The sequence below is a fragment of the Thalia democratica genome, chromosome 4 (assembly GCF_965202585.1).
Source record: "Thalia democratica chromosome 4, ktThaDemo2.hap1.1, whole genome shotgun sequence".
NCBI lineage: Eukaryota > Metazoa > Chordata > Thaliacea > Salpida > Salpidae > Thalia > Thalia democratica.
The window spans coordinates 83,948,502-83,966,857 of NC_139168.1; the positions used below are offsets into that span (position 1 = coordinate 83,948,502).

At 26.4% G+C, this 18,356-nt stretch overlaps 1 protein-coding gene across 1 annotated transcript; it reads right to left on the minus strand.

The window, feature by feature from the left end:
* Positions 1-4,629: 4,629 nt before the first annotated feature.
* LOC145834452 (uncharacterized) lies at positions 4,630-16,558 on the minus strand. The gene is made up of 13 exons (XM_082941885.1): positions 16,450-16,558; positions 15,283-15,538; positions 14,829-14,928; positions 14,583-14,690; positions 14,381-14,433; positions 12,448-12,538; positions 8,607-9,604; positions 8,313-8,394; positions 7,831-8,031; positions 6,197-6,392; positions 5,450-5,526; positions 5,019-5,177; positions 4,630-4,814 (listed from the first exon to the last, which is right to left on the minus strand). Exons 1-13 carry the CDS (start codon positions 16,464-16,466, stop codon positions 4,642-4,644), a joined length of 2,511 nt encoding a protein of 836 aa, XP_082798011.1. The 5' UTR covers positions 16,467-16,558; the 3' UTR covers positions 4,630-4,641.
* Between the last annotated feature and the right edge of the window lie 1,798 nt (positions 16,559-18,356).

The window sequence follows — 18,356 nt, forward strand, 5'->3', positions numbered from 1 at the left end:
GATCCAAAAAGATTTTTTTCTTAAACTGAAGATAAAGATTTTGTAAAATAATCCAACCTTATATTACTCAGTTTGCCAGAATGTGTGGAAACTTAGAAACATTTAACTAATTTTCAACTAACTTAGAGCTATTTACCTCACACATAGTTAAAGAATCATTACATTATTAAAATATTAATTTAATCTTGACTTAACTTTTAATATCTACTTTTGATTTAATTAATGCATGTACAATTGTTTACTGTGGTACTAAATAGATAATTTTTATAGGAAACATTTAGTATGGAGCTATTTACCTCAAACACAGATAATCTAAATTTATAAGTATTTAGAGTTATAATTATCATAATATTAATTAAATTTTGACTGAACTCTTTAATATCCACTAGTTGTTTGAATAGTAAATGTATTTATCTACATTCCTATTTTCAACTTATTTTTAGATTAAAATACACTTTAAATTTGTTAAATGCTTAAGCTTCTCGGAATTTTTAAGTTTTTTAATGTACATATTGGTTTGAAGAAACGTAAATTTCAAGTTGATTATGATGTAATAATGGTGGAATTCAAAAAAGCACTTTTCTAATCAGCATTTAAAAGCTTTCAAATTTGGTGCTTTTAATTGTATACATTTGAAATTCAAGGTTCAACTAGAATCTATTTTAGTTTGCAATAGTTTAATGTTTACTTGCAATTTTTTATACTAAACAACTTTTTAGCATTTCTCAATTCCAGTAACAATTTAGACTGTATTTTATAAAGAGCTTATAAAACATTTCATATTAAGTTTTTATATAATTCTCATAAGATACAAGACTATACATCGTAATAATATATCATAAAAAAGCAACTAAATTTAGATTAATTTTGTTGAAATACCACAAAAACAAAATGAATAATAGTCTTAATATTCATATGCTTTTGATCACAAAAATAACTTACTAATTAATAAATACTAATTTGTACTTAAACTTATTTAGTCCTGGACAAAACGTTATAATGTATCCAGTGTATAACTCTATTAACGAAAGATTTTTTTTAAATACAAATTCCTAGAAGACATTTTTTTTACCGTTTTTTATGTCGCTTAATAATAAAATATTAATTAAACTTTAAAAGAGTTAAGTAGACTTGCTTCAAGTGACTAAATACAATTACCACATAAAAAAAATTCTTCCAAATTTATTGCAACAATTTTGACTTTTGATAATAAATAGACATATAAATATTTTGTTACATTTAAGTTTATTATTAATGATGATTTTTTTTTTATTAACATGATAAATTTTGTATATAAATGTAAATCTCAATAATAAACATTTTATTTTAAGTTGTTTAAAGCAGAACCCAGATAAACTAAATTGAGTTAAAAGAATCTGTTTTAAAACTTAATTTTATTTTATCTCAGAGCAAACATACTAATAGAAGCTTGATAATCTAAGTTTAAAATACTACAAACTACAACATAATTAAAATTTAGCAATTTTTAAACTAGTAAACTTTAGCTGCACGAATTGTTGTAACTAAGTGTTGTTGCTTAAAGCCAACAAAAAAAAACAAGTTTGAGTTCAGTCAGGTTTTGTTCTTTAATTTTATAATTTTTTTTTGAAGTTCTTTGACTTTTTTTTTAATGCTATGTAGTTAGTAAAAATAATGACTATTATTTACTTTTTAATGTTTAAAAGAAGAAACAGTTTTAGTTAAATTTTTTATAATATTTCTATTAGATTAATTTATGGACATTGTTTAACTTCAGAAAACGTTTATAAACTTTTGTCTTGGTAAGAAGTTTCGTAAAAATTGTTTGCTAAAACTTTTTACTTCGATCTTAATGTTTATATATCGTTTTATATGTTCAAAATAAAAAATAAGCAAATATAAATTCAAAGTAAACTTTTGTATAATTAATAAAATTTTATCTTTTTTAAGGTTGCCTGACGTTAGCATTTAGAAAATAATAGTTTTAAGTAAATGGTTATTTATTGGTCAATAATATAACACTTTTTAAATGGTTTTGGTTCTAAATTTAAAGACTTTTAATTTTATAATTGCCCTTACATACTAAACATAGAAACATTTCAAATTTAGAAAGTGTGAATACTTAACTTATTTAGTTGAAACACTTGTGGTTTAATGAATTGAAGTAATTAATTATAAAACCATACGGAATACTCCAAGAGCAATTAGATTTTTACAAGAAACTTTTTACATATAAGTTATCACACATTATCCTGACAAGACATTAAACTGTAAACGTGGTGTACGATTAGATAACCGTATAGTTTTTCGTACACTAAGACTAAGGAAATTTTAAAGTGTTTAAAGAAATAGTCCATATTTATAAAATACATTGTTTAAAACATATGAAAAATTAAGCAATTATTTGCTAAGGGTATTTTTAATTAAAAATTGTAAAACATATAATACAGTACTTAATTTGTATGTTAAAAATCGACTAAAGTTTTAAAACTGTTAAATAGTTTTTCTTTACTAGATATTATACAAGTTAAAAAAATTTCAAGTTGTCTACAACTTTTCAACTAAGAATTATTTGGTCTAAAAGTGACAATAAGAATTACTTATTAGTGCTGGACTAAAATACTTAGTAGATCTAAGCAATATAAGTTACATGTGAACTAGCTAACATTTTAAAATATTTTATACAAATTTTCCTTGAATTCTTTTATTAGTTTGAATTTTTTGTTTAACACAAGTCTGACTATCAACAATGTTTATTTTTGTCAATTTCAAGCGTAAAAACTATCAATGAAAATACAAAAAAATGGTGATAATATGTAACGTAAGTACCCATGTAGTTAAAAGTGCAAAGCAAAAAACCAATACTGGTATATAAAACATTGGAACCTTTTTTACAATTAGAAATATATATTGTATTTGCAAACTTATAGATACAAAACATAAATTTAGCAAAGTAAGTCATTTTTGTTTCTTAAAGTAAGTTTTATCGCGCTTTATTTTTTAGAAGTTATTATATTTCTGCTTATTCTCAAAACTGAAAAGAGTTTTGCATTTCCAAAATAACAGCTAAAAAAATTTTTAAACATAATTGTTTTTTAGCTGTTAGTTCATCAATTAGCAATAATCAAAACTCTAATGCAAGGGTCAAAAAACTGCAGTTCACAGGCCAAATGCGGCCCTCAAAGTATTTTTCAGCTAGGAATGTACCTTTTAAACAATAAAAAGAAAATATTTTGTGGTGAAGTGAACAAGCAAGCTCATAGTTTCATATAAACTTTGTACAAATAGTCTTTCATTGCTTATTCGTCATATTTGTAGTTTCTAATAATATTTTTAATTTACTCAGAACAACAGTTTTCAAACAACTGCGGCCCGCGGAAGAATTTTTTTAGTGCGGTTCGCGAATCAAAAAGGCTTCTGATCCCTGCTTTAATGTAAGTGTAAGATAATATTGGAATTAAAAGAAATCTTATTTTATGTTTCGTTTTTTTTAAATTTATTTCATATTTAAACTGGTTGGTTCAATGTTTTGTTTAAACGAATCTTTATTAAATACGTTACTAAAAATTCGGCCTTTTATAGTTATAGTTCAATTATTAAGCTACAAATAACAGTTATATTATTATTTAAAATAAATTTATTTAATTAGTATGAAACCAAAATTTTAGAAGTTTTTATTTATTTATTTTTATATTTTAGAAATGATCAGAAAAACTAAAAACACTTTGTTATAATAAGTTCTAAAGCTTAAAAAAATATTAAAAAAAAAAAACTGATGTAAAATGTTTTTTTCTAAAGCACTTTAGTTATTCCTATAAAAATATATTTCAAACTTGCCTTTGCTTTCATTAAAGAGAGTTTTATAAACCATAATTAAGCTTAAAATTAAAAAAAGAGGTTTTACCTAATTTTAACAAAAGTTTTTGTTTCAGAATTCGAACTAATAAAAGGAGGAGTAAAAATATCTGATGCAATAGAAAAGTAAAAAAGAATAACAAAGAAAAAAGACATCAAAAACTGCAGCTTTATATTAATTATTATGCAATAATTTTCAAAAGCAGCTGTTTTTAAATATATATATATATCAATATTTATAAAAATGATGTCTAAAAGTAACGAACTTATTTGAAAAACGAATTTTTTATGCTGTAATTAAGTTTACAACATAAAAATATTTTTTTTTTATAGATAAATGTTCAATAATCTAAAATACTTTTGATCGTTTAAATTTTTCTTAAATATTTGTATTCGAATATTTTCAAGTAAATATTAGCATGTAAAAAGTACGATGGAAATATTGCATATTTTATAGAAACAAAAAAGAAATAAAAATTTAACAAGAGAGTTTGACACATATCGAATGTTTGTACACAAAAATATTTTTTCGACAAACTCTTAAGGAACTCAACAACTATTTATTAAATACTAAGCTCAAATACAAGCTAAATATTTAAATTAAACATAGTAGTTATACCTAGAATGTAGAGAGTAAACATTTTTTTTACTAAAAGCAGCAATAATTAAAATATTAGAAGCTAAACAAAAAGCTCGTTCAAAATTGTTCAAGTTTTAAAAAGTACTTATTTTTATAATGTTTTCAACTATTGGTGCAATAAATTTCCTTTTTTTTTAACAAAAAAGCAGCAGAAATATTTATTTTTTTTATTTGCACCAAAGCGTGTCCAACGCGGGAAGATCAGAAGAACTTCCGGTCTGCATTGTTACGTCATAGTCCGAAGGGGTCATCAGGTCGATGTCTTGTGACGTCATAATGTCGGAGGCTCGCTGCTTTGTGACGTCATAATTTTCTTCCTTGAAGTCCATGACGAGACCGTCTTAAAAAATATTTAACATCAGAAAGCTGATTAGAAATAATATATACTTGTTAAAATTTAAAATAATTTATATTAAACAATTTTATGCCTTAACTTAGTATAAAGTCTGCATTTTAGAAAAGTCAGCCTTTTAGGAACGTTATCCTATAAGGTTTAAATACAAGAAGCACTTTTAACTTTCCCACAAACAACAAAACAACTCACTGTTGACGTCGATCAATCCCTGGTCGTTGTTCTGAAACAAATCGGACCTCAGATCTGAAGAGAAAACTTCTTTTTTGTAGACACTCAGATTTTTCATTTTATTAAAAGTCTTGTCCATGACGTTTGTCGGTGGTTCACGCTTTTCCCCTTCTCTCCATCCTGAATTGATATATCTTGTTAACTTAGTTAAATTATTTGAAACAAAACGAAGTTTCGGTCAAAAGCTTTAAAGTTTAAGTTGAAAGATCGAAGTGTAGCTACCAATGAATTTACACCTACTTTGATAGAAAATCATTGTTCATCTAATGTGTAAGGGTTTAAATACATAAATAAATTACAAGTATAGATAAGTATAGACATGTGAATGACCAGCAAGGGAGTTAGAATTTTGGATGTTTGAGTTAATTACAAGTAATAAATAAAAAACCAACCATAAGCTTTTTCACCAAATTGGTAAACAAGCCTCCTTCCGGGAACACGAATCAACATATCTCTCTGGTAATAATATCTGTAAAAAATAATAAAACATGTTGAAATTAATTAAATCTGAAAAAAAAATTATTCATTGCTGTAAAAGTATAATTTTTTTCGAACTAGTACTAATCAGTAGTCTCTAAGACAATAATGTTATCGTTTAAATGCAGATTTAGAATAAAGTTTAAATTACTTGTTTAAAATTTCAAAAGTTTAAAACGTTTCACTTTACTGAAATATGAGTAATAAAATAACTAAACTATTTAATAAGCTTAGAATGTTTATAATAAAATCCGTAATAAAGTTTTTAAAAAAGTTTTATTTGCGTAAACCTATAATCAGCTTTTTCAAGATTACAATTAATCCTATTTAGAACAAAAGATATGAATTTTCTCTTAAATATATGATTTAGTTTACCTTTTAAATACAAACTTATTTTCAATGTTTTCAACATAAAAAAATTATCTCATTTGTACATGCTCACAAATTAATTAAAAATTATACAATAGTTTTAATTATGACAGATTTTTAATAAAACTTTTGTTATAAAACACTTTTTAAACATTATGCCTTAAAATATGTTTTAATATCTTAAAATCAACTAAATTTTAATTTTTTGTTAAACATTCATGATATTCTACTATACTAACTTTAACTAAACTATATTTTTACAAAATAAATTAATAAATTTAACAAATATTCACCTCAAAGCACGTGACAACTTCTCATACGTCATATTCTTGTTGTTTTTATGAAGACCCCAGATTTTTGCAACCTCAGCCGACTCCTTGAACTTGAAAACCCCCTTTTCCCTGTCCTCCCACTCAATTATCCTAGGACAGAACCTTTTGTCCAGCAACAGATCTCTCAGGAATTCCCACAAGTGCTGGTGCGTTTTGGCTGTTGAAAAAAATATCAAATGATTTATATTGGTGTTATTACACTTATACTAATATAGCTTCTAAATACTTTAACTGCTCATAAAATGATTATAAATAAAAAATAAATAAATAAAATAAGTTTTAAAACTTCAATTTAATGTCAATAAATAAACTTTTATATAGTAGTAAAAAAAGTTCACCTTATTAAAGCTTTTATAAAAGTTCTTTAATTGTTGGAGTTAAAATCAATTTTTAAAGTAAATTATGTTCCATTGGGGAAACAATAATAGCATTAATTAACAGTATTGTCATAAAAGTATTATATTTTAGGGTAAAAGTTTTAACCGTTAGATAATGCTGCTAAAGCACAACATACAGTTATGATTCATCGCACATTTATAAAGTTTAAGTAAAAATATGCGTATGAAGTTGTAAATACAAAAAGGTGAACTTTACAACAATATATTGAAATAAGTTACTAAAACTATTAGCTGATTTTAAATTGAGTTTTAATAAAATTATCAAAATTGTATTCGAGATACTTTTATAATCTTAACTTTAATGTGTAATGAATAAGTAGATTATCCTTACGTATAAGTTTTAAACTATTTTTGACCTTGCTAAAGCTTGTTTGCTCCATAAGTGTTAAAAATAATAAAAAGTGAACTTTATATATACTTTAAGCTGTACAAGTAACCTAAAGAACAATAAATAAGCTCTAAAAGTTTTGTTACTTTAGTTTTTTAATTAATTACTTGCTTCTAATATATTTTCTTAATATTTTTGTTCAGCCACAAGTTTAAAATCCATATTTGATTAAACAACTTGTTGAACTGTTTTAAGTTGTAAACTTGCAACTTATATGCAGCATTTTTACTTTTTTGGATTTAAAAATAACCACCTGTTTAATATCATGTTGTTACTTATATATTCGTGTCATGATTAGTGATAAATTAATGTGCAAAGGTGAAACCTCAATACTAAAAATGCGTGGTAATACAAAAGTTTAAATTGCTTTTAGCTTGAACAGAGTTTCTAAGTTACAACTTATTTACTGAGCTTCATTTTACACTTTTAAATTTTACTGTTTTTACTGATTGTAATTAAAATTTAATTTTTTTCTAACTTTTCAACACAACTTTTCACTAAGCTTTGCTTGTTTTTTTGTAACCAAGTAAAAACTATAAAACATCAATTCACTATAGTTTTATGTATTTAAAGTCATACTTTTTTTTGCTATTTATAAATTTAAATTTCTACTTACAATTATAACTTTTTAAACAAGTATGTGCTAAACTTACAAAAAAACTATAGTTTTTTTCAAAAGCAATGAAAATGTCTATAACTTTTCTTTATTATTTTTCAAATATAGCTGTTGATCAAGGAAAGTAAATACATTACGTTAATCACCGTGTACTAAAAAGAAATAAATATAATTAATAAAAAAAGAAACTGACTGCTGGCAGGTTTTCCACCATTTGCTGACGTCATCCTGCTCATTACGTCATAACTCCTCTTTCCCTTCCTCCTGGTTGGGCTGGTGGCGAAATCCACGTTGTCATGGTGATGAACGTCCATCTGTGACGTCATAATATATTGTTGTTGGGGATATTCCGTCAGTACAGCATCGTCCAAGTTGTAGATTGGAGTTTTGGCGACTGTAAAGTAATATTCTGGTTTATATATACTTGCTTTTTATACTAAGAAATTTTAAAGTTTTTAAAAAAATACTGGAAGTTATCCTCGTTTTAACATAACAAGCTTAAAAACGAAATAATTAAAAAAAAATCAAGAGTTTTTTGAACAAGTGTATCTGAATCAGCTATTATTTATTTTGAAGCACAAGAAAAATAACATTCTAAAATAACTTTATCAGCAATAATTTTAACTTTAGATACCTTTAGATATCTCAAAACAAACAACTTAGTCTAAGCTTTACTTTGTGGGGTGTAGTCAACAGCAAAGTTCTGGTTTGCAAAGAAGTCGTTCGCATGATTATACTGAATGGTGTTTGGCATCATCTGCAAAGTTATTTAGTGTAAGTTTAATAACAAATAAGAAGGTACATCTTACATGGTAATAAAATTTTAAGACACAAAAGGTTAAACAAATATTAGCTTCAAATTAAACTTAATTAAAGACTAAGGTTGTGTTGCAGTTATAAAAACTTTTTGTAAACTTTGGTACGAATATAAACTATAAAAAACCGATTAAATTAAAAAAAAACTCAAACCTGTTGGTTGTTGTAATCATTCTGCTTTATTTGTGACGTCACGGCAGCTTCTCTCTGCGGACTCGTTATGACGTCACCGTTGGAGCCCGGTGACGAAATTCCAGAGTCGTTCATCAGCTGGTCGCCGTTAAACATCTTTGTGACGTCATAGTTGATCTTTCTGACGTCACAATTACCGAAAACGACGTCTTGGTTCAAGTACTGCTGCTGGTCGTGCAAATTTTGTTGTATGTTGTTTCTGTTGCTTACATCTGAGGAGAAAATTTCTTTGTTGTATTCGAATTGTGACGTCATTTTGAAGTCGTCGCTTTGCGGCTTCTGGGCGACGGCGGAGAACGCCGATTTTTCAGACGAGAAGAGATTTTTTGTCTTAACGACGTCACAGTTTTTCGCGTCCTGGACTGATGACGTCATTGCAACGTGGTCGAAAGTCTGGATCCCGAAGTTGTTTAAATAATTCTCGTCGTTGGTTTTGGAGCTCTCGTACAGTTTCATCACAGGGGAATTTGCGTAACTCGTGGTGTCAGGGGAGTTTTGGGCAAAAATGCTCGTCGGCGTCGGGTCTCTGTTACTCATCATAGGGGAATCCCTGACGTAGCTACCCATCATAGGGGAGTTAGCGACGTGGTAACCCATTTGGGGCGAGTCCCTGATACTTGCTGAAGTCCCAGAGCAATCGCCCATCATTGGGGAATTTCTAACGCAGTTCATTGGGGAATTCCCGATAAAAGGGTCAACATGGGTTGAGTTGTGGACCATCATGGGGGATTTTTTTGGGGTGGCTTGGTTGTTATGAGGACCGGTGCCGCAAAAAATGTCTACGTCGTTTTGAATTGAGCCCTGGAAATTAGGGGCGTCGTTGTCAAGGGTAAAATTGCTGCCGTGACAAGCCTGCAGGTTCATCGTGTTGTTGCCATGGTAACCGTTGTTGCCAGGGAAGTCTTCTGTGAATGGTCCAGCTTGTTGCTGGTTGTACATCTGACCCGCGTTTATAGAGTCTGTAAAATAATTACAAATTGTTAGTTTAAATTGTTGTTTGTTAATTAAAGTTAAATTTAACTTCGTGGTTAGCTGGTAATTTTATTTATGTTTATGTTAAACACAACACCAATAGGTACTTGGAATTTTAAGTTTTTGATGCCTTTAAAGTCTTTGGTATTTTTTTCTATGTTTGTGCATATCATAAAAAACATAAAGTATAGAAGATTAATTATTAAAAGTTATTTGTTATCACTTGTTTGTTGATTGGTGCAGTTATACAATAAAGTATGATTTTTATATTAAAATAGCAATAAAAGAAAGGTCTATAAATTTAAAACCAAGTAGGTTAGTAAAATCTGTTAGGTCATACAAACAAGGCAAGCTGTTTAACTAAAACAAGCAACATTTTCATGCTTACATAAAAAAGATGATGTTTTATTTTGTGGTTTCGCTTTAATGACTCAACCGTTCAGCACACGTCATTTTAAAAGTTTAAAAATTTTACTTGCAACACTTTAGTTGCTTTATCTTATGACTTTTATGCTTTTCTTCATATATCAAAACAATAAATGTGTGTAAAAGTTTGATTTTTTTTATGAACAACTTCAGTTGGTAAAATAAAATTTGATAGTTTCTTAATTTTGTTTCAAGTATTATGTTATGATTTTTAAATAATAAATATTTTCCATACATATTTTTATGATTTTAAAACTAAAAAACATGTATGCAAAGTTTTTTGACTATTTTGTTGATAATGAATAAGTTAATATAGACGATTAAAACTTAAAAACTTTTTATATGGTTTAGTAAGGTTTAAAAGTTTTTTACTTGTTTTGAAGAAGTTTAAAAACAAGTAAAGTACTAATGAAATTTTATAAACTAAAGTTTAAGCTGTCCTAAAAAAGTTATTAGCTTAGAAATGTAAATTTTTCACTATTAAATTTTCATTCTCCTACCTATGTTTGATAAAAAGCTTTATAGTAGAAAGGAGAATACATAAGTTTTAGATTAACGATCTATAAATAAATTTAAAACAATAAGCAGACTTATAATCATTAGCATTTATCAAGTTTATTTAAAAAAAGCCTCTAGTAATTAAATATTCTTAATCACAAGAACAATAAAGTTTTTAGTGAAAACATACTTTTCAATTATCTTATAGTACAAAGCTTGGTAAAAGTTTTTTTGTTAAATAAAGCTTACAAGTTTTATAAGAATAAAATACAAAACTTTTTTTACAAATTTTAGTTTTCAACTAAATGAATTGTAAAATTTCGGTGTTTTATTGTTGAAAAACTAATATTAAAATATTTACATTTAGCTCAAAATCAAGATTAAAAGCATAATAGTTTTAACATGGTTTATTTTTATAATTTTAATTATAGTTTCAGTTTAAGGCAGCCTTAAATTAACCATTAAATTAAATTCTTATTCATGAACAAAAAACTTCAATTGTCTTTTTGAAAACTGTTTATAAAATTAAGTTGCTATTTTACATTGTTTCATTTTCTTTTTCGCACAAAAAAAAACTGATTATTGTTCTAAATGCATAAATCCATTGTATGTGACTTTTAATAGACCCTTTAAATAAATCACCCTAAATTTACTCAAAACTTTGTGCATGAAAAAACTGATTGTCTTTCAAGAACGTTTATCGAGTAAAAGTAGTAGTAAGCCATTGTTTGAGTCTTGTTTCGAATTTCTATTGTTCTATTTTTACTCACAAAAAAATCTTATTGTTGTTTTTAAGTTAGCATTATAAAAAAAAGTTCAGTTGACCATCTCATACAAAGAAGTAGGTTTCAATTGTTGTGAAGATCTTGACTACATTCTTTTAACCTTTTTCCAGGTTCGATAAACAAACCCTATATTAACCTTTTAACGCATGAAATTAAAAGTTGGAAGTTATCTATTCAATTAAGCAAATTTAGTTAGAAGCGTGTTTAAAAGTAAAACCATTGTACAAATCTGTTTTGGAAAAAACCTATTGTGTAACACATGCATAAAATACAAGCTAATAAAACAAAAAGTTGAGGGTTTTGAAAGTTTCTATTGTTTCTCACTTCCTATCTGCAGTGTGACGCAATAGTGAGTAAGAAAGCTCGATAAAGGTGCATTGAAAGTAAAAAATGTTGAAAGTATTTTTTATTTTTTAGTTTAAAGTTTAAAAATATAAAGTTTCAGTTTTTAAATGTTTTTTGGGACTAATGTTGAAAGAATCAGTGAAGTTACTTAACATTTTAATGTAAGTTTTAATTAGAAATTACTCAAAGCATAATACTTTGTTTCTAAAATAAACTAGTTTTAGAATATTTTTTATTAAGTTTGTAACTAATTAATTTTGCTCTTTAAAACTCAACTTCAGTTTAGAATCACTGCTTTCATTTTTAAATCTAGCCAATTACAAACATGTTTTTTCGAAAACTGAAAGACAAACATTTTATTTTGAAAAAACTGTAAAAATTACTTAAGTGTTCTATACTGTTCAAATAACAAACTAACACATCAATTAATGTTATATGAAGACGACGTTTGTTTAAATCAGCGGTTTTTAACCTTTTTTCATGTTTTACCCATTTTTTATAGGTTATTACTAAATTTACCCCTTTTTGGAATGTAATTACTAAATTTACAAAAAAGTGTTTAATTCTAAGAAAAAAACTTGCTTTTTTGAACTTTAAGCTTATTTACTATAAGAAATAAAAGAATTTGCAATATTAATTTAAATACTAAATTATAAAATAAAAAGATAATTAATAAAAATTAATTTAAAATACTTGTAATAAACATAATTTACCCCCTAAAGCAAAGGAATATACCCCAGGTTGAGAATCGCTGGTTTAAATTTAAGCAAACTAACCATTCAAGTACACACTGTTTAGACTGAAATCCGAATTCATACTTTGGCACATAACATTTTGGTCGTAAGCTGCGAAATTCATTTCTTGTTGCTGTGAAAACAGTTTATCAATATAAATATTTACATTTTAGTATACATATATAATAATGTTCAAAAAAAATATTTTAGTTATTACCAGGTTTCCGTGGTAGAATGAATTGTGACTTTTTTTTTTAATTTGCCACATAAAATGGTAGTAAATAAATATTTAATTTGTACATTATTAATTAAATTAGCTCTTTATATTTCTGTAAATCGACCGATATTTTTTTAGTTGAGAGAAATATCTATATTAGTAAACATAAAAAATTTCGATCATAAGTGAATAAATTCGTACCTTGTTCGTGCATTATAATTTTAAACAAATTTTCGTGCTACTATACATAGAATTTCGGTTATACATATAAATATACGTACACAAACAAGTCAAAGCGAAGTTGTATTTTCGTTTGGTTTTATATATAAATTAAATATTACTGACACGTACATTTGCGATTTAATTTATCGTTGCTCAAAACGGCTTTTGGTACAAACTGAAGTATTGTGTGAAATTGTTTACATGACAGCCAGTAAACAGTAATACACATAAACATCGAAATAAAACCTCGACGCTTGAAATATTCAAATTGATAAGCACTAATGCTTGAGTGTTGAATATCTCACATACTTATTACATTCTTTCAACACAAATTCGAGATTGACGTTTGATAAAAAAGTAGTTGACAGCTAACAAAAGAAAAAATATTTACATTCAAGTGTACTGTAGTTCGTTGACGTTCTAAATATGTCATCGGTTAAAATAGTCGCAAGGTATATTTTGTTAGAGAAGTTTTTTAGAAAAATGTTTATGAACTGATTCTTGAGTGGGCTTTGAAAGTTTCGGTTATTTTACATGAAAATATAAAATGACGTGATTGAAATTATTCCTGCGTCGTAAAAAAAAGTCGCTATTAATCAAAATCGAAAACAATTATTCAGCTTCGCTAGCTGTTTACAGTACAAATAAAAGTTAATAAAGCACTTAAAAAAGTTATTATTTTCCTAAGAAATTTGTACTTGCTAGTTTGAGCTATTCTATATAGAATGATGTAACCAAAAGTCCTTATGATATTATTTATTTAAACACGTTTTAAAACGGTTTCTAAATAATAAAAAATAATTTGAAAAATAAAACTACTTTAAAAAGTGTATTTAAAAAGTAACAAGTTTTTAAAATAGTTTGACAAAACTTTTAAACAAATTTACAAAATCACTAATCTTACTTAAGCTATTACTAAACAATACCCCCACTTTATTTCTTGACCTTAACTTAACAACGAAATTGTTAGTTTTCACTTGGTTGAATTTGATTTGCATGAAATTATTTAAAAATGATTTAAACAATTATTTGTTCAAATAAACATTGCTCACTAAAGTTATAACTAACACAATGCTAGTAATATTTTGCATGATATGTTCATACAAAATAAAGGATAAATTATATATTATAAAAACTCTACAACTAATCTCGATAGATTAATTCTAATAACTGTATTTTGAAAATAAACTGTATACAGTTTTGTACAAGTAACAGTAATTGTTATCTAACTAAATATTTTCAAAATTATTGAAACTTTTTTCTTGACGTTTCAAAGTGTCACTTATGTTATATAGATAGTTGTATAATTTTGAAAATTATATCAAAATCTTCGAAAGTCTTAAACTAATATATATCTATATAACCGTTTAAACTAGTATAAATTACTTTAAGCGTATTTAGAACACAACCAATGAATATTATGAAAAAAAATACACCGAAAAATTGAGAACGTCTCTATAAATACTAGGCTGATAAAAACTCAACATTGATAATAAACAAAAAATTTTAAAATTAAGTTAATAACAAACAACTGACCTGATAGTTGTCCAATGTGGTAAGTTGCGGATTGCTGCTATTTTCGAGGTCTCCTGAAAAATTTCAATTGTTTTCAATCAAACGGCTTCAACCGGTTCAAAACCGAAATGATTTTTTTTCGTTTTTCTCAAACATTTATCGTTTAATTACAACCACTTGGTGGAGGTAAAGAGTTCGAAAACAAAAAAAAGAGAAAACTAACTCGCTTGTGGTTGCTGGCTCGTCATTGGCTGGTTGTTCAGTGACGTCACGGCCTCGTCTCTCACGGCTGCTGACGTTAGCATGGGGTCCGACTCGGTGGGTAGTTTCCCTAAAGTGAAGTTTAAAACGCTTTAAATTATTTAATGATAGTTTTGGAGTTTACACACAATCGAAATTTTTCATGTGATACTTAAAGTTTGAAATAAGGCAGATAAATTACCGGATAAAATATAATAAATAAGCAAACCTAAAGTGAGGTTCACCGGTTGCTCGGGTGAAGGGGGCGGTTGCTGTTTCGGGGAAATCCGGGAATTGAAGAAATCGATGCCTTCCGGGTGCAAGCAGACCTGTTGTGACAGTGTTTGGTGTTTTTAATATACTATATATTTTTATAATAATTTTATAATATATATTAATACAGTAAGTTCTGTGATTAATACGTGACTCTGAGCTCAAAAATTTTGAAGTTTGTTTTCTTATGTAAAACTTGTAAAAACTTAACAATTTGGTTTCTACTACTAGAAAGTTACTAATCAATTATAACTTAAAATGAAATTAGCTTGCAGAAAACAAATCAAGCTTTCAAACAAAATATTGTCCTATTTAAAGTATAAGTTGTTAATGTACAATAAAAAAAAACATTAGAACTTTAAAGAAAGCCTTATACTTTTTGAGATAACAACGAGAAATTAACAACCAACTCTCTTAATAGTTTCAGTCGGAATTCCGTGATACTCCAAAGGCAATCTTCTTTTTACGCTCTCTACGTTTTCCGCTGCCGACAACTGGTTCCTCTTAACCAATTTCTTTTTGGGGGATTTCTTGGGGGTCTGCAGCACCTTCGAACCTTTCGGTAGCTGAATGAAGGCGGGTTGGTTGGCTGACACGAAAAAGATGTTGTTAATTGGATGCTCCTTTGTGTAGATCTTGCTTATAGGGCGGTGATCTTTTGTCGATCTGTGTAAAGTATAATTATTGTAATGATTGCTTATTTTTCTTTTACTATAGATATTTATAACAAATAAAAGTAAACTACAACTTGATTTTGTAGATTATATACAGTATAATTGTTGTAGCGATATTTTATTTTTGTATTCCTACTGGTATTCATAATGAGTAAAAACGATAGAACAAAAACTTTTTCGTATATTATATGTAATAAAAACCAGTGTTGTAAATTATCCGATACATTTTAAAATATTTATAACAAATTGTTTTTTTTTATTAATTATTAGTTGAAACAAAGAAGCTTGAGCAAAAACTTGGGTAAAACTCCAGTATTTCTTTAAGTTAATGTGATTTAAAAAGTAAAATACACATTTGTTTTAGGTGGGAACATGAGTATTTTTGAAAAAGTAAAAGTGGACATTTCTTTGTTATGTCCAAGTGAGACAAATTTTGAGACGATTTAAGACATCCAACGTCCATTTTGAGACGCGAAATATTAAAAATACAAAAAGTGACGTCACACAGTAAAGTTGACAATAGGAAAATTGAGACAACAAACAAAATGTTGTTGTTTAAAATGTCGCAAAATAGAAAGTAGTTTTTGCTTCCATTGTTTTAATTATTTCACGTTTTGAAGCAAAAAATGATTTTAGAAATGAAACAATGTTGCACTTTTTATTTATCAGTTTTACCACGAGGTTTTTGCAATGAGCAAAATTATAAATAATATTCGAACTATAAACTAAATTGTACCATTTAAAAAACAAATACAATGTTATTTAAAACTATCTGTTAGTTTTAACTCATCGTCATAAATCTTCAAAAAAACTGTATAATACTTTTCAGAAACTTCTTAATAAGTGATTATATTCAACAAAATAACTCACAATATCTAAACATTTGTTCAAATAGAAACTTACCTTTCTATTTTTAACATTTTACTCACTACAGCGTCTTCGAAAAAGATAGGAAAGTGTAGATCAGATAAAGAATTTATGGAAAAGTATAGTTAAAAGTTATATAGAAGCTGTAAACATTTTACTTTGGTTTTAAAAATAATATTATTCAGGTACAATTACTTAAAGTTAACATAAAAGCATACTTTTCTGTAAAGTGTAGAAAATAAAAAAAAAAGTTAATACTTTAAAGAATGTTATTATAAGTTTTTTGATAAAGCTTAATTTTTAACTTATTCACAAAAAGCAAAACCAATAAAACTCTTTTAAAAATTTAAAGGTCATATTTTGTAGTTAGTTTTAACCAGTTGTAAAAATATCAAAAAATAGTCTACAAACAATTAATAAAAAAAGAGAGTAAAATACTGTTCGTTTGTATCACGTTTATTTTATTTTCATTTAGCGTGTATTGTTAAAATTGCAACTGAAAATATTTTAACCTAAGCGTTAGGAAATAGCGACACTCTTATGACGTAGTTTTGATGTAATAAAGGACAAAAAGTATTTGAATTAAACCACAGTATTATTAAACTGTTGAACTAAAACATAGTTTTGTATTAAGAACACAAAAAAAAAGTTTTTAGTTTTTCTATAACTACTTTATCAGCTTAAATATCTAAAAACGCAGTTATTTTTTATTTGATCGATTAAAATTTTCTGTTAATCTAAAGTAGTATATTTAGCAAAGCCAAGTAAATAAAAAGTAAAAAAAAAATTAACTATAATTCAATTACTGCTAGTGCTATTTTTAAATATTCAAAACCAAAGTATTAAGTAGAAAACACAAAACAATTTATATGCAAACCAAATCTCATTGTTTCCAAATATAGCATTGAGAATCAGTACAATGCGCGCTAGGTAAGCTGCATGATTGATTACTTGATAAAAATTTTGTGAAAAACTGCTTAAAACTCGTCGCAAATTGCTAACGCGAATATAGAATTCTTGCAAATATTCTGTATATGCATGTTGATATAAACTTGATATAAGTTTTTGACTAAATAATTTTATACTTGTCTTTTGTTCTTTGTGAGTTTTGTAGAACTTATCAGTATATTTTTTTAAGCTTTCAATTCAAAACTTACTGTTTTAGTAATTAATATTTTTTGTAATAATTATAAAATAAACAATAAAAACAAACTTATGTGAAAAATAACTTATCTAGAATTGTATTTATAAATAATATCAGGAAAAAAAAATTCAAATGAAACTAAACTACGTATGCAATCCAAACAAGTTTATCAAAATAATCAAAAAGTTATTTCTGAGTTTGAAAAGAGCTGCTTAAAATTTTGCACCTAGGAATTATATGACTAATAAAACGTATTTCCGAAAAATGCTGGCTCTAAAGTAATTTGAAAGATTGTGGTTTCAGTAATTTATCATCGAAAATGACAAAAAATTAAATGTTATTTGGGTTTGAAACTTTGATAGAAAAATTTTTTCGGGAAAATAGTTCATTTAAAGTTGACTATTAACCTTGTTTGAACAAAATTTTAAGCTTTTTATTAAATCTAAAACTTTTTTGACCTATCTTATACATTTAATATTTTTCACTTTAACTAACATTGTTATTAACTCGTACAGCTTTTTTAATTGATATTTATTTTAGAATATTTAAATGACTGTTCAAAGCTGATTGAGATATCTAATAACAAAAGACTAAATTTTTGCAATAAAAAAAGAAGAGTTATAAAAAAATCGATTTTTGAAAAACTATTATAAACAACTAGAAGAAAACATTTCATATGTTAAACTATCTTAAAATGATGAAATAAACAATTTAGTTTTGAAAGAGATGTGTGAATGGCTTTGTAAACTTACCATTAATAATATCCATGATCAATAAAGTTTAATGTTTATTTTTCAAT